The sequence below is a fragment of the Hemitrygon akajei genome, chromosome 3, assembly GCF_048418815.1.
Source record: "Hemitrygon akajei chromosome 3, sHemAka1.3, whole genome shotgun sequence".
Classification (NCBI taxonomy): Eukaryota; Metazoa; Chordata; class Chondrichthyes; order Myliobatiformes; family Dasyatidae; genus Hemitrygon; species Hemitrygon akajei.
In genome coordinates this window covers 151,170,454-151,188,699 of record NC_133126.1, presented here as the reverse complement: position 1 = coordinate 151,188,699, position 18,246 = coordinate 151,170,454, and the positions used below count along the sequence as shown (strand labels likewise).

At 38.1% G+C, this 18,246-nt stretch overlaps 1 protein-coding gene across 1 annotated transcript; it reads right to left on the bottom strand.

Moving 5' to 3' along the window:
* Positions 1–853: 853 nt before the first annotated feature.
* ccnl1a (cyclin L1a) lies at positions 854–17,727 on the bottom strand. The gene is made up of 11 exons (XM_073041053.1): positions 17,455–17,727; positions 17,282–17,356; positions 15,890–15,999; positions 8,850–8,970; positions 8,701–8,765; positions 5,189–5,288; positions 4,917–5,021; positions 4,646–4,787; positions 4,125–4,239; positions 2,193–2,279; positions 854–1,584 (listed from the first exon to the last, which is right to left on the bottom strand). Exons 1-11 carry the CDS (start codon positions 17,662–17,664, stop codon positions 1,236–1,238), a joined length of 1,479 nt encoding a protein of 492 aa, XP_072897154.1. The 5' UTR covers positions 17,665–17,727; the 3' UTR covers positions 854–1,235.
* Between the last annotated feature and the right edge of the window lie 519 nt (positions 17,728–18,246).

The following is an 18,246-nucleotide window of genomic DNA, read 5'->3' as shown; positions in this document are numbered from 1 at the left end:
CGTTCATCCAGATTAATTTCATGACAATTCTAGTTTTTGATGTGGAAGTTATTACCTATATTTTTCACTTGAAATTGCATCCCTATTTCACTTTTATCACTTCCTTCATATACCTCCTTTTCATTCCCAGACACCTTAAAAGCCCAGTTCTCCTTAGCTAATGCAAAGGTCGGTTTTTGTCAACCTGAGGGAAAAGTAGTGGAAGAATCTAGAAATGGACAGTCTGAATCTTCAGCAAAGTATGTGCAGGATAAATGGACCAAACTGTATACATGTTGCAGTAAGCAAGAACCAAAATGCAAAGTAAGAATCTTTACAACATGACTAGTTTCATGTATAATTGTATCTATACGCAATTGAGATATACAATGGAAGCAGGAAGTTCCATGTGGAGTGACGAGAAATCAAATTTAGACATTGTGCTTTTAAAAAGGTACTTGTCATTTGAAATCTGCATTGCCAACACATCCTTCAACAAAGCTCCCCTTCAAATCATACTGCTGTTTCAAACAGCGCCCTCTGAAATGCAGCATGGTGGTTACGACACAGGACTTCAGGGCACCACTTACTACACCCCAGCCTATGGGTCATCGGTGTCTGAGGGCTTTGGGAATTGCAGAGCAACACACTGCTTTGCTAGAAGCGCAGTGTTTTTTTTAAAAAAGCAAAAGCTCTGCCATTAAGAGTTTCAAATGGAAAATGTATTGATACCGAAATTATAACAAAGGACAAGGGAACTATATAGCTTACAGATCGTAAAATTAAAAGTTAATTTGTGTTTGAGCTTAAACTATATGTGTAGCAATGTCTCTTTGGACTTCCCAGTTCTGAAAATACTACTACAAAAAGCATGGATATTTTCACTTTTTATTTCTGTAAAAATGACCACATGCAGACTAAAAGTCTAACAAAGTAATCACCACAGTTTTAACAAATGAACTTGTACTTAAATATACCAGTGTCCATTTTCATTGTATAAAAATAACATACATTTCTACAGCAATCTCCCTTCAAATTCTGTAGAATAGAGAACTCAGCATACATAAATTTGTCCATGGTTAACTGTACACTGTCAAATAAAGTATTTATATATTTCTGAAAATGTGCAAATTCTCCCCTCCACATAAACCAAACACCCTTTTAAACAAACCCCTTATAAAAAGCATTTACAAATTAATACACTACACATTTAACATAAGTACATTTAGGCAGTATTTTTTAAATTTAACTCTGATTTACCGACGATGCCTGCTGTGCCCCGAATGACTACTACTATGATGTTTGCTCTTATGGGATCTTTCATAAGACCGCGATCGCTCATGTCTATCCCGATGATGCTCTTTGTCATGTCGTCGTTTTTTCACAGGATCACAGCGATCCCTGGATTTACTGCGGGTGCGTGAACGACTGTGTGATTTCTTCCTCTTATGACCATGTCTAACAGAAATCTTTGTTTCCTCACGATGAGGCTTAGACTTGATGTGTGGTGATACATGATTGTGGCGCCGGCGGGGAGACAGACTGCGGCTATGGGACCTACTCCTCGATCGAGAACTGTATGTTCCAGATCTGCTCCTTTTGTAGCTGAAAAGAAATTTTTAAAAAATGAATCAAGCTACCAAAGAACAGCAGTAAAATTACTCCAGCTTTGAAGTGTCACAAACAGGAGGAAAATTTAAATACATGCAAGACTATTACGTTCCTTCAGACACAAGCATTCTCAGTATGACAGAGTACATTTACACAAACTTTCAGTAGGAGATGCACAGAAAATACAATCCAAGTTGCTGCTGTTCCAGTTGGCACAGTTTATATTGGTTAATTGAATGTCCTCATGTCCTGCAGCATTGCACTGTTCTTTCCCTTTATCAATTCTACCTTTTCACTTTTCAAACTAAAACGTGCTTGTTTTATTTCGAATTCTGACCAAGGACTTGACCCAAAATGAAAGCTATCCTCATATTACCTTAACTGCTGAGACATTTTCTCCAGGAAAGGAAGTTAGTTACTCTTTTCATTCAGTTAACTAATGTCTGAAGCAGAACTGAACAATTCAGGGGCCCCCTTTCTTAATTTTAGAGGTTGAGTCAGTATTATCAGATAATATAAACTGCAAAATGCTGAACTTTGATCAAGCAGCTAGCTGTTTTACAACTTCTTAAGCTCACTAAATCAGACAAATGAATACTCACTGCCTTCGAGGTGATCGGGATCTTGATCGAGACCGTGAACGACTGATGCTCCTACTGGTTCGAATTTGTTTATTTTCTTTTCTCAACCTTTAGATTTGAGAACAAGATCTTTAAATTCTGTTCTGCAATGTTTTAAAAATACAAATTCAATTGAACAATTATCTCAGCTGCCAAATAATCAGCAGACCCATGTCCTGCAGGTTACAGAAACTGATGTTCCACTGCCTACTTGGAAATCCTAGTGGTTTTCCATCTGTCTCTAATGAAAAAGGAATGAGGTGAAAAGAGATGCAGCTACCCAAACAAATTATCTTTCAAAAGGCACCACTGACACCCATGATGCTTGTTATGCACCCTGACCACTTCTCAGGGCCCTTGCTCCCAAGCTCTCTAAATTCACTTGCCTCTGTTGGCCATGCTCCCCTTTAAATACATGTAAGATTCATTCTTAAAGTTAGTATTCTGTATAACATTTTAAAAGGTGATATAGAATTGATAGAATATCCATTGGTCTGATCAGACAAAACAAATTTTACTGCATCTTTTAGTGAATATTGGTGAAGGAAGGCTGCATTGATTTATGAACTCTTTGAAGATGCAAAAGGCTTTCAGTTTTGAAATTACTCAACATATCATCTTGGACAATTTCTGATATTGCTTGGGCAAATTTATGGATATTCTAGGGACAGCCTGGAGCAAATTAGTTACATTTTATAAAATCTATTGCATACACACGAATCTCCACAAGACCATAAGATATGAATAGAATGAAGCCACTTGGCCCAGTGTCTGCTCCATCATTTTGTTATGGCTGATGAATTTTCCCTCTCAGCTCCAACCTCTTGCCTTCTCCCCGCATCCCTTTATACCCTGACCAATCAAGAATCTATCAACCTCTGCCTTAAATATACATAAAGACTTGGCATCCACAGCCATCCACGGCAACAAAGTCCATGGGTTCACTATTCATGCTATATTAAAAAAAACCCTCATTTCCATTCTAAAAGACACTCCTCTATTCTGAGGCTGCGTCCTCTAGTCCTGGACTCTCACCAGAGGAAACCATCCTCTCCACATGCACTCTACCTCAGCCCTTCAACATTCGATAATTTCAATTAAGTCACCTCTCATTCTTCTGAATTCCAGTGAATACAAGCCCAGAGCCATCAAATGCTCTTCATACAAGCTGTTCAGTCCTGGAACCACTTATGAACTTCCTTTGAACCCTATCCAGTTTTAGCACATTCATTCTAAAATAAGGGGCACAAAACTGTTCATAAGTGAGGCCCCAAAGTGCTTTCTAAAACCACAACATTACATCCTTGCTTTTATATTCTAGTCTTCTCGAAATGTATGCTAACATCGCATTTACGTTCCTCACCAGACTCAACATGCAAATTAACCTTTAGGAATCCTGTACAAGGATTCCCAAGTCCCTTTGCACCTCAGATTTTAAAATTTTCTCTCCTGAGAAATTCCTTAAAATTCCTTCTACAAAAGTGCATGACCACGCACTTCCCAAAACTGTATTCCATCTGACACTTCTTTGCCCATTTGTAGCTCCTCTACTTCCTCAAAACTACCTGCCCATCCACCTATCTTCATATCATCCATACACCCTGCAACGAATTGATGCTGTCATCCAAGTCATTGACATATAATGTAAAAAGTGGTCCCAACCCTGTGGAACAGTGCTAGTCACCGGCAGCCAACCAGAAAGGGCTGCCTTTATTCCCAGTCTTTGCCTCTTGCCAACCAGCCACTGGTTTATCCAGAGCAGTGACTCCAGAGGTAGCTCAGACAACTGTTTAGTCTGACAAACTTCTGAAAGCATTGATGAATTCAGTTTTTTTCAGGGGTGGGATCAAATATTTCAGTGTTTTAGTACAAAACTACAGAGGTAAACAGCAAAGCAGAAGTTTAATTACTAACCCATTGTAAGGACTTTTATTAGAGTTCAACTGGCGATCTTCTAGTTCCTTCTTGATAGGTTTAGGGTTCTGAATTCCAGGTGTTTTGTCTTCTGCTTTAACTTCTCTGGGCGAAGCTAAGAACACAAAAAAAAACAACTATCACGTTTACAAAAGGAATGTTTCAAGTTTTTGGTAAGAACTACATACTGTCAAAATAGCACGGTAAAATACAATTTCCTGACGGAGCACCATTCTAAGGACAGAAATAGTTCACTTAGAGGAGGCATATCACAAGTCAAAGTTGTTGCAGTAAAATTGAGCAATGTTTTAAATGTCAAGCTGTTATGTTGCAAGTTTGAAAGGTATATTTACAATTCAGATTTTCAATTTGAGATATTCAAAATATACTATTTTAAGTTGCAAAAAGATGCTCCACATCAACTGTCAATCCTTGATTGTATGTCCACGCTCTAGAAATTGTCTGCATCATTCCAACCCCCCCAAAGTGAATTAACACATCACTGCATTTCACATACTTACATGGTTTAGAACCTGGAGAAAAGCCCCCCAGTGTGGAAAGGGCAGGAGTTCCATCTGGGTTCAAACCTTTAGCTTTCAATTTAGCTTCTTGTAGTGCAACCTTCCTCTTTTCTACTTCCTTCTCCACATGCTCATAGTTTGGCTGTTGAAACAAAGTATACTTTCAAATGTTGCAAAGCAAATGAGGATACCAGAGCACTACAAAATGGCTAACATACATTAAAATATCAACATCAACCCTAAAAAAAAAATTAAGAATTATGTGACTAACCTTCTTTCGAGTGTAAAGTTTTAAAGTAGTGATGCAAATATCTTGGATTTCCTCTTCTGTTGCACCAAACAGCACAAACCAACGAGGACGATTTGGCAAAATAATCTGCAGATGCAAAAAATAAATTGAAACCCAGCAGTAAAAACAAGTACATTTACATTAAATCAGACTAGCAATGCAGTGCTGAATGCACTCAAGTAGTACCACCATATCCCCTTATCTGATTAAAATTCTTAGTTAGCAAAGGAATCATTGCCACTTGCTTCACTTACTTGCAAAGCTCTAGCTGCAAGGTAGATGCAAGCACAGGCTATTGTCTCTGGCTTAAACCGAACAAATACACTCGTGCGGAGGCTATCATTCATGTAATTCCTGAAAAATCAAATAGGACAAAAGGTTATTAAAATCTACAAGAGATTTTAAGTACACAGAGGAGTCTCATTTGTAACTTTGTTCTTTTTTTATAAAATGCTATGCCCTCTGATATCTTCTTACAGAGCTCAAATCACAAATAATGCAAGATCTGTAACAAATCATTTTAGATTCATCTACCTGTACTCTTGCATACAAATCTAGCTAAAATTTGAACCATCAATGGTTCACATGCACAAAATGCATCCTATTTAAAAGCCAAGGTGAATTTCATTTTTTTATGAAATCACAGAACCATACCAAGGGCAATTTCCTCAATGGGAAATGCATGACATGACAGAACTCAGAATTATCATGGTCAGTACTTAATTCTAGTAGACTAATGACAGTATAGTAAAATCCTGTCGCTACCCTCTCCATTCTAAAGAAAATGTCTACCACAACCACTCAACACCTAACCACAGAGCAATAAAATGTCTATGGACATACATGGGATCTGACTGACCATATATTCACAAGGGGCTCGTATATAAAAAAATAAAAGTGTGGTTGCTAGGCCAAAGTACCATAGCCAATGTCCATGGAATTGTACTACACATCAACGCCTCCACAAATGATGAGAAGAATTAACAATCTGTGTTACTTTACACAAGAACTGTTTGTTAGATTGGAAGAACTCCAAGGCTGAAAAAAAAAACTGATAGTATTGATCATGTCAGCTCCACTAAAAGATTTCACCCAAGAGTGCAAGACACTGGAAGAATTGAGCCAATGGCTGAAAACAGAAGGTGACGGTGGATGACTGCGTTGGACGGGTGGGCCAAGACCAGTGGTGTTCCTAGGAATTGGGGCGAGGCCCATTGCAATTTGTCAACTCAACAATTTGGATGCGAACGTATATTCTCAGTAAAGTCATATGTTTGCAGATGATACTAAAACAGATTGACAATGAAGATAGTTATCAGGAATCAGAGCAGGGTTCCGAGCCTGGGGTCCACAGACCCCTCGGTTAAATGGTAGGGGCCCATGGCATATAAAAGGCTGGGAAACTCTGAGTTTTCAGTGAAAAGTAGGTCCCTGGGAGTGCTGTAGTTGAGGAGGAGGAATAAGTGGTTCCCAGGAAGTGGCATCATGGACAAGATGGAGAATGGGTTGTTAAAATAACGGTCTTCAGTCAGGGCAGATAGCTCACATGTTGCAGAGGCCATACTTGGAATCTTGGCTCAAGTTTTGGTCACTCTGCTATAGGAAATATGCCATTAAACTGTAAGAATGTAGAAGGGATTTACAAAAAAATGTTGCTAGAACAAGAATAATGATGAGCGAGTCTTGTCTTCCATCCCACCAACATTAGAATGAAGGAGGGGTGATCTTATTAAGTGTACAAAATTATGAAGAATATATGAGGGGAAGAACTGTGCATTCACCCCAAGGCTGGGGAATCAAGAATTAGAAGGCTTAAGTTTAAGGGGGCTGGGAAAGAGATTTAGCAGAACACGAGGGGCAACGTCTTTATCCAGAGAATGTAATGAGCTGCTCAAGAAAGTGATTGAGGCAATATACTTCCAAAAGGTCTGTTTCAGCCCTCTATGGTTATAAATAACAACTCTTCCAACGTCGTCAGTTACCAATATATTTCTAAAATATTATTATATACATTCAAGCCATTCTGAAATGTCTTCCTAAAGACACCAACTTTAACCATTTTAACTAAAAAGTCTCAATTTGTCACAAAGGAAGAACACCAAAACACGTTCAGCTAAATATAAAGCTTGTGGAAGCAATTTTTCCATGCTGTATGAAGTCAGAAAGGATTCTAAAGTAAAAACACCTACTTGCTCACAAGAATAGTCACATAACAGGTTACTCCATTTAGACATCTTTGACAATGGCTTAAAATGCTTTAAAAGACAAGAATGTAAGTTTTTCCTGAATACATCAACTAAAATGTGATTACATTGACCCAACTTATGATTGGGTTTTCATATTAAGTATTGACAGCAAAAAAATTTAAAAATGTTATGCTAGGATGAATAAGGATTGATAAATCTAATCCAAAAGCAAGTCAAAGACATTTCAAACAATCTGCGCAGTCCAGGGTAAATAAACAAACATGAACTCTGCTGACTCATGATAACCTGTTTGATGAAGTACAGACTTCTATCACTGCTTTAATAATGAATATTAGATTAATGAAATACTGACAACTTTGATTTTCAGTATCACCATCTGTAGTATTTTACACAACAGACAGACAGGGACTTTGGGCCTTATTTTAGTATCTGAGCATTTGAATTCAACCATACACGGAATAGTACAGGTCCTAACCAAATATTCCCACACTTAGTAAACATGAAAGGTAGTGACAACAAAGTGATTCATTTGATTTAGCATTGACAAAATTCAGTTCAAACGTCTATGTGCACGTAATCTACACCCGGTGGTTTTTTTTAAAGAACTGTTTACATTACCGCTAATTGGTTTAGAATAAACAATCACTTCACATCTGCAAATATAAAGTATACATTGGCTCAAGGTGCACCTAGAATTAAAGTTTTGGACCCAAACCATTAGAATGGTTTTTAAATTTCTACAGACATAGTTTCTCCATATCCTGAAGCCTCCCCCCCAAATAAACAAGAAAAAATCTGAAATAATGCCCTAAAAGGGAAAATCCAAGGAATTCGGAGCAGGATGATCTAACCATGTTTAATTTTAGGCTTAAAACAATAAACAATTGTTAATGAAGCACGTTGCAAAATCTTCCCATATGCGTAGAAACACTGGATTTAGTTTATTGAAGCAATTTTGATGCTTTCCTTCCACATGGTTTAAAAAAAACACATCCTAAAACTTAGTCAACTAGAAATATCAGACAAAATATTACTGAATGTGTGCATGTTGAACATCCATTTTCAGAAGTCAATACAAATCCTTCAAACCCCCACCAGAACTAGATGATGTTGCCAGATGTGACCACTGCAGTGAATAGCTGTCTCGGACGAGAGCTTGCAATGGATTGGCCGAAGGGGCAGCCAATCAAAGGCCTTCCTTAAGGCCATGTAGATGAGAAGCTGAGTTCAGAGGGCAGAGTTCTTTGAGTTCTATGACTTACCATCATGGACTACCCTTTAATTAAAAAGAGTAGAAAAAAAAGAACAAAGTTAATTGAGTTCTCCTTTACCAGAGTAAACAAACGTGCCATGAAAACAGTATGCAATACCATGAATGAATTACAGCAAAAAGATACTTGGAATGTCTTGCTGTGATGCAGAATATCTGAATCAACAGTCCTGTTAATGGTATAACTAAATATTGTCATCTCATTTTTAAGCTTAAAATTTAAACCATAAAAGTGAAATTAGTTTTGATACTGTTTTCATGGCTACTTGAAACTAATGAAGCAACTTACCAAGCTGTCTGGACAAGAGTTTGATTCCGTTCACACTCAAGGACTTGAAGATACATAAAAATTATCTGTTGGGACAAGAACAGGTTTTAAAACAATCTACATTTGTATAACTAATTATCCAATTACAACTCAATGATCAAAGAACTTGCCTTGTGTGGATGCTTTACATGAACACAAAATCCCAATTCCTTCAGGATACGCCTTTCTGCTTTGATCACTTGATTTTTGGTGTTAATGTAGTTCTGATCAAGTATCAGTGGTGTTGGACTCCTGGTTTAAAACAAAATCAAAACTATTTGCAAATCTAAAAAGGCAAATATTTGAAATTGGCTTCTACTCTCTAAAAGGGACTTGCTTCCCCTTCCAACCAACCTTTGGATGAAACTCCTGTAACTGCACCCAAGCCTTGGTCTATGCTGTCCATTTCAAACTGAAATTCATACCAAAGTTAAAGCTGACAATGAACAGTTACAAGGGATGAGAAGGAAAACAAACTAAGATGAAAGAAAGTTAGACCATAAATAAAAGCTGTTAGCCATCCGTGTAATTACTACTTTAAAACTATGTAGTTTAATTAACTTCCAAAAAAAAAACAGGTTAAGGATTGCCCTCCTTCCTTATTTTTAATGCGAGACTAACAAGTCCTATAAAAAGATCTGATCCTCCATTTCCTTTCCACGGCATGACAAGTCACAATGAAGTACAAACACATCTGTGATGACACACATAGTTTACATTCCCACAATACATCATTGCTTTGGATTACTTAAATTTAAAAGCAGACATTACAGTCCTCTCATTTCCAAGCATAGAGCCAAAAAGACTTCTAAAAAAATCTTACATAAAATAAGGCTACAATTGTCCTCCATACCCAAATGTACATATAGATACAACCTTCTATTATAAGCCGCCATCTTTCAGCATTTTTTTTTCCAGCGATGACAAACCTAGCAACAGCTCAGATTAAGCTACAAGACATTCAGAGCAACACACAAAATGCTGGAGGAACTCAGCAGGCCAGGCAGAAGGTCCAGATGAAGGGTCTTAGGTGAAATAGCGACTGTTTACTCTTTTCCACAGATGCTGCCTAGCCTGCTGAGTTCTTCCAGCATTTTATGGATGTTGCTTTGGATTTTCAGTATCTGCAGATTTTCCCACATTTGAGACAAGTTCAGAACTCAGCATCTCAACCCTTTATAAATCAAGTCTCTGTTCCAATACTATCTGCCCCATATCTTTCTTGCATTCTCCAAGAGTCCATGTGTTTTTTTAAAAACACACAGTAGATGAATTTTAAGTTATCTTGCAGTATTTTTCCTTCTCTTTCATTACATAGTAACTTCAATGTTCCCCTGTACCAGGTGTGGCTTTCAATTATGAATGTTCACTAATGCACAGTATATTAGAAAACAACATTTAGAGCACTTTTTTAGGATTCCAACTTTGAAATACATGCACTGTTAACACAGGAATGCCTTAACTATGTAATAAACTGAACAGAGAGTAACAGCTTTCTCAATTCAATAGTACAAAGGTCACTGAATTTATTTTGACTTGAACAGCTAATGATTGCTATACAGAAACCAACAGCAACACCATCAGACAGCACAAGAAAAAAAATTAGGCTTTCCCTTTAAACAAGGGGTTCCCTAAAATTGTTTTGAGCCATTACAATTTCATAAATATATTTAAAATCCACATACACAAGGAGCTGAGAATCAAGAGTTCATGCACAAGAGTACTTGGGAAACTTAACAGTAAGAAAAAAAGTTTTGATAGGCCAATCTACACACTTACATATAGCATCGAAGTAACTTACTGCATCTCTGAAATAACTTATCTTTAATCCTTTCCAGCAACATCTCATTCTACCATTAGATATGAAGTTTCAAGCATAGGTAGCTGCAAAAATCACTTCCCATATTGTTTACAAATTCATTATCTAATATTAAAGTGCACTCACCTGATTAACTAGAGTGATGAATGATGGATTATAATGGTATTCAATTCTAAACAATTAGACACTAATTTATAAAAGTTACAAACTTAGGAAAATCAATCTGAATTGTTTTCACATTTACTGATTTCATTTTGACCATTTCTGTCCAATTTCAGAAATGGACTAATTTACTTTCCAATGTTTATCAGCAAAATATTTGAAATTTATAAATACTTTTCAAATTAAAGTACAAATGGCAGCCTCAATTCTCATAAATGCCTGTACCTTTAGAAAACACTCTTAAAATGTCAGTAATTTAACACTGAAAATTCAGGTTAGAAGACACAACTTTTTTTCAAGTAGATTTTTCACCCTCATCTATCAATTCTCTTGTGAAAGATCAGATTGCCATTTCTAAATGGCTCCCCTCATTTAATCAAATGAATTATTCACCCCAACATTTTACTGAGACTGACACCTTTCACAAAATTACAGTTGACCTATAGTTTTGTTGCAGCTAACAGAATTCCATCTGAATGCCATGTAGTATCAGTAGGTATCACAACATACTAGCCTATGTAAATAACTCCTGATTAACGCACCTCTAAAAACTGCACATGAATTATAAAATGTCACTGAGACCAACAAATCTACTAACACATTTTCCTGGTTTAAAGGCACTTGGATAATCTAGAAACCAGAGAATCACCCACCCGCGAAAGTTGATGTTTCCATGGATGGCAGGAAAGGAGAAGACAATTAAAGTGAATAAAGTGCCATAAGCATTGCAAGCAAGCAGTTTATGGATTTAAAAAAATAGATTAAAAATGAACATCCATTAATTCAACAGTTTATAAGTTACAGAAATGACACTAAAATGTTTCAATTTTTACCACAAAAAAATGGTTTGCATGTGCATTTCATTTGACAGAACACTCCCCATATTAGCAATGACTTATTTTATGATGTCACTTTCCTGGCAGCTGCATCTTTGGAACTTAGACAAACTGCAAGCAACAATCACTACTGCAATCTCAATTACTGTTTTCAGTAACAGCTATGATCTGAAAATAGTAAATACCACCAGAGCCCAAATCCAATTATTTCTCACCTGCATCTCAAGATTACTTAGCCACCTGGTATCTCTTGATGCAACAAAACACCAAGTTCCATTAATGCTCAACTTTCTATTATACACACACCGGTGGTGTAAAAAGGATAGTTTCCAAATAACTTGCAGTAAACTTTACCCTATTAAACTCAAGAAAAACACTAGTCCAAAGATTTTAATGACCCAAAATCCACTGTATGACATCTTTACTTATTCTGCCATGGCCTGATAGCTAGTCTATTAAATGGATCAAACTTGGCTTCAATCTCAATGGTTGCCAAGATTTTTCCTACTCTATACCTATCCACATTGGCTTTGGCTTCTCGAATTATTCCCCCGCCACTCAAAAAATGCTCAAAGTTACAGCCGTTTGCGTGTTAAATGCTGCAAACTCATCAGGCTGAACTTAGTAATAATAGCATGAAAAACATTAATTTCCCTACTGGCATACGAGCACATTTAGGGTTTACATACTAAGAAATTTCAACCAAAGGAACAAGCATTCCAATGATATTAGGTCAGCTAAATTCCATTATTTTATCTAAAAAAAAACTGACAACCAAAATCAATTAGGTATTTAAAGCTGGACACAAAATATATCACATATAATTCAAACATTCCACGTATACCTAATAATGTGTTTGCTAGGGAAAGCGATTGTAACTATAGTTACAGACTCATCCAGCACAAACAGGAACTAAAATGATCTAAAAATATGAAGCAGAGCACCATTTTATTCCAATAGTAATTCAATGGCCACCCTGCCTCATGTTGGTGAGGGACAACTGTACAGTTGACAGAGCAAAACCATTTGCTACAAGGCTGCAGCTATAGCACAAATAGAAACATAAAAAATAGGTGCATGAGTAGGCCATTCGACCCTTCGAGCCTGCACCGCCATTCAGTATGATCATGGCTGATCATTCAACTCAGAACCCTGTACCTGCTTTCTCTCCATACCCCCTGATCCCTTTAGCCACAAGGGCCATATCTAACTTCCTCTTAAATATAGCCAATGAACTGGCCTCAACTGTTTCCTGTGGCAGAGAATTCCACAGATTCACCACTCTCTGTGTGAAGAAGTTTTTCCTCATCTCGGTCCTAAAAGGCTTCCCCTTTATCCTTAAACTGTGACCCCTCGTTCTGGACTTCCCCAACATCAGAAACAATCTATAATAAATAAACAATACAACCTATAACCAACACTTATACCACAAAGGAACCAAAATACTCCAGACATACAAATGAACAATGATCCAATTGTGTTAATTAGTGTAGGATACTACTTCAACAGGAACTAACAAAACAAGTACTGGGATGGAAACATTAGGTAGCTGATAAAGATGTCAATCCAATTAGAAATGTCTGCTTTTCCAGCAGCACAATATCTGGAACAAGAGACTGGCAGTTTAATCTCTCACCCAAAAGCCAGCACCTTATACAGGACTCCTATATTATATCTCTCCACAAGTCACTTTATAGACAGTACTTGCTTCTTCCTGAAGCAAAAACAGCAAGAGTTACCCCTCAAACCTGCACCATGATTTAATACGTCTTTATGCTGGGTTCAATTCCCCTTCTCTATCGTTCCACAGGACCCGCATTTCCACAATTACATTGAACAACCAGCAGCTTTTTTCCCCTAGCTGCGTCCCTTGTTCATAACTCATTAGACTAGAAAAAATAACATCATCATCTAACCCACTAAGGACTTTGTTTAATTCAAGTTACACCCCGCCCCCCCAGAACACAAACATAACTATCTAGCCGCTATTACAGGACCATCTTATCCCAGGGAATAGACAAATGAATACGCTTTGACTAATTTCAACGATAATACAAATTATTTTTCTGAAAAGCAACTAGAACAGCATGGTGTTCCAGGTTTTAGACCTCACTAACACCCAGCACAACTAACAAAGGCACTAGTCACTTTGCAATTACAGCCAACATGCCATTTGCCACTTGACTTAATGAGGTCCAATAACTGAGTTAATTTCGTACTTAAAAACTTCAAATCAGGCTTTATCTAGAATGTTAAATAAATATACATATACACCAACCTAAGTGAATTCCTGTCAGTCAGTCCACTGGAAACCTGCTTCCATATTTCTAAAATCTATTTAAACCACTACCTGTTAAATTTTAAAGGCAAATTATTTTGAAATGCATCCTAAGGATATTAAACAAATTATTTCCTTATTTTCAGATTTTTAACTAAAATACTAGCTGAAATGCATTTTAAACCAGCTTCAACACATTTTAGATCCTAACTATAACTTTTAAAGTTCAATCTTTATAGTTTGAATGTTAAAATGTTGCTAGCTTCTCTCTCTCTGAGTAGTTAACTAAAACCAAAGCAAAAATGTGATGGTTACCATCTGGACAGCAAAGACAAAAAGCTAAGAATGAAGTACAGGAGTTTCTAGGTTTTAGTAGTTCTGTGCCCAACCTTCCAAAGCCCCCGATTCCAGTGACCCCGTTCAAAGAGCACTGGTTCTCCATCGGGATCATACGGCACTTCTTATTTTCACTGTTGCCATGTCGACAGCTTCATCTTTACGTACCATTCCACATCACCCAGTCTTTGGTAAATGTAGTTGGTCGCTGTTAGGTTGGTTGCAAGGGAAAAAAGAATACAAGTCAATATTGCATTTTAACTTAATGCACAATAGTAAAAACGATGACAGTAAGCGTCCCAAGAGCAATATTACACGATGACATACTTCTAGCATAATGTGTCAATCAATGGCTTTGTGCTCCAGTTGCATAATCTTTTATTTCATTTTAACTGCATATTGGCAACATTGCAACAAATTAAACTTTCTATCACTTGCCAGCACAACCCCACATACAACAGGTGTTAATTCTAATGCAGATTAAGTGACTGGAAAACCCTCCCACACCATGTAAGTTATCAACTGTCCCATGACTCATACTTCAAAAAATGAATTATACTTAAAACCAGCAGCTGTAGATAGACAAAAAATGCAACATCAATTTCTCATGCAGCAAGTGAATCTTTAGAAATTCATGTATTGCAATATTGTACTCTTGAGTTTAGAGCAGACCCAGCTATCATTTACTGTGTTCATTTCAATTATACTGCTTCATGTTAATACTTCCAGACTGGCTTCTTCCAAGATGAGAAACAGCATCACAATGTTGCAACATGATTGATGCACACTCAAGTGAGCACCTGAATTTTATTCGCACTTCTCTTTGAAAAAGCAGCTTGTAACTACTTAATTCTCACAAAACTGCAGAATTTTATCTATAGCAATGTAAATTACACAAATTTTTTAGATGTTTTTGTTTCACTTCCAAGAAAATGCTTGTGGTGCTTACTATGACAAATCTTTAGTTAAAAAGTAAGATTTGCAAGCCTGTATTTTAGACTGAGTAAGATTTATTTATACGACTGGAGTGCACCAACAGAAGGAAATCCAGTCTCCCTGTAACAATAGCTCTCCTGCATGGTACCTGAAGCACATCTATCCCTCATCAATTCCAAAAAAAAATTGATAGTAACAGTAAAAAAAATTAACAACGTGGCTATGAAATAAACTAAAAGTGTCATTAAATTACTTCCATCTTAAAATTCTACATTTAAAAAGCAATGATTAATGATATCCTAGACACTAATCTTAGTTTACAGCAAGTTTAATATTTTATTCTCAATCTAAATTCACCCTCAGATTAAACTAAAATGCTAATTTCTAACTCAAAAACAACATGGTTTTAAAAGTAACTCACCCTAGAATACTTCAGACTACCTCTACTATACAAAGTTCCTCACATGTATACTTAGATGGTGATCATTTACAAACTATTTAGTCTCAACCTCGTGAGCTAACGCCTTAGCATATTCCAGCATGGGTTGCTTGATAATAACGGATTGCTCTTGTTCAATTTCCCCCCAACATATTGGGTTACTGTAACCAAGTTTAAGAGCTGTAGTACCAAATCAGGCTGGGGAATGAATTTTGAACCAAATGGGTCCATTAAGCTCATTATATCATTGAACTCCCATGGAGCCAACTGAGATCATGTGCAAGTGATAGAACAGTTTGAAAGTTAGGGTGTGTCAAGAAATCATTGCAGGTTACTGAATAATGGAGTTGAAGAAACTGGCTTACCTTTTGCCTCTTAGCTGACGCAAATGGTGGAAAACATTTATCACATCTCTTACACGACGGGGTGCTTCTTCTATTTTTGATGCAAGATTGATACAAGCCATTGCGACAATCTGAAAAATAATCACATTGAGTACTGTGTGATCTACTTTGGTGTTACTTACACCAACTGTTGCCATACAAAGACCATAAGACACAGGAAGCAGAATTAGGTCATTCTGCAAATAGTCTTCACCATTTGACCATGGCTGATTTTATTCCCTTTCAACCCATTCTCACACTTTCTACCCACAAGTGTCGTCACCTTTAGTATTAAAGAACGTATCCTACACTTTAAATTCATCCACAGCCACTTGCAGAATAAATTCTAGATTCATCCTCTAGTTAATGAAATTCCTCATCTCCGTTCTAAAGGGATAGCCTTATATTCTGACGGTTGTAGCCTTTGGTCAACCCTCCCTCTACTGAAAACATTATCCGTGTCCACTGTAACCAGGGCTTTCAGAATTCGTCAGGTTTTGATGCTTTAATGCATCCCTTTAAACTCCAGCGAGTACAGGCCCAGACCCATCAAATAATCATGCCTTAACCCTTTCACTACTGGGATTATTCGTGTAAAACGCCTCAGAACACTTTCTGATACCAACACATCCTTCCTTAGATGTGGGGCTCATAACTGCTCACAAAACTCCAAATGTGGTCTGACCAACAGCACAGTCTCCACCTTGTACCACACCTTTTATGGTCTAACACTCAACATGCCAATATTACATTTGCCGTTACAACTGACAACCTGCAAAGGAGCCGATTATTCTACGTAAACAGAGCTAAACGTACTTAATGCTCCAAAACCAAATTCCATAACATTATAAATTAAACAATATTCCTTTGTATAAAAGATCAGTGACTGGGGATATATCCTCAACTATTCAACAAACTAATTACTGCCACAGTACAAGTCACGCAACAGTAACTTAAATTCCTTAAGTACGTTTCAACACCATTATCTAAAGTGTAAAGAAATTTTTAAATGATGAAAGCAGACACGGAGCCTTAGAGAATACAAAACACGAGGCATTACTCACAACGGGCTAGACTTGCTATCTAAAATAGAACCAAAAATGGAACCAAGAGGAAACGTCTAAAAATAAAAAATACTCAGAGAGGATCGAATTGATTATCGTAGGATAGGCCGATCAATTTTTTTTGTGAGAGGCACGTAACGTTCCTGGTTTTTACATGGTCTATACCGAGTTGATCAGCAACATTCATTCAGACCCCAATGAACTACGGGCGGCTCAGGAATTTCCGCCGCAATCTCCGAGCGAGAGGCTAGTTTCGATGAAACCGCCCGCCCGCCGGCTCAGGGCCCGCCACTCCCGCGGCGGGACTTACCTCGAAACTGTGCTTGACGAAGGACTTGGAGAAAAAGAAGCGCTGGAAGAGGACCTGGGCCGTCGCCATGGCTACCTGCGAGGAGAGAAGAGGAGCATTAGCGAGGTGAGCAGAGAAAGGGAGAGAGGTCGCTTTAGAGTCCGGCGCTCTCCCGCCTAGGGCCCAGCACTGACCTGGGGCAGTCGTAGCAAGATGCCGGCCGACTGGATCAACTCACAGCCCAAGATCCGCAGGTCAGTCTCTACCTCCAGGTCCAGGCCATCCTGCATGGACGGGGTGGGCGAGAGCTTCTCCTCAGGAATGAGCGAATTGTCGATGGTGAGGAAGACGGCCGAGTAGACCTTGTCCCCGATCAAAATCCCCTCGCTCGCCGCTGCCGACATTTTGTCTCACACAGCAAAAATAAAATGGAACAACATGCGCCCCGGCCCAGCGCGCCTGCGCACCACGCTCCGGCCAGCTCACCCCACCTCAGAGTATTACAGCGCGCCGCGAGAGAGAGCCGCACGGAGACAGAAAAGATAGCCCAGCTTGCCATCAAAACCCAAAAGCGGCCATTGATATGTATTTGTATCGTGGTCCTAGATTTTTCGAAGTATGCTAAACTTCGCTGCTCTCAAGTATCATCGTTCGTTTCGAAATCACTTAGGGGAATTCCTGCCACCGCTTCACTCCTTCCCTTCGCGGAAAGAGCGATGTCCGGACCTTGTTTTGCCATCGGTACGCTCGTGACATCAGCACGATCGGCTGCTTTGTGACGCACGAAGTTCCGTTGATGAAAAGTAGCCAATGGCGATTGAGCAAAGAAGAGATACAGTTTCCCGGCAAGGTTGTGCAATCCCGTGTTACTAGAATTCGGAGTTGTTTGCTCCCGGCCACCGCTTGATTCACTTCAACAACTGAACAAAAACTAGAGATAGCAAGTGTAGCATCAACAATATTGTCCTAATTATCAAGATTTGAGA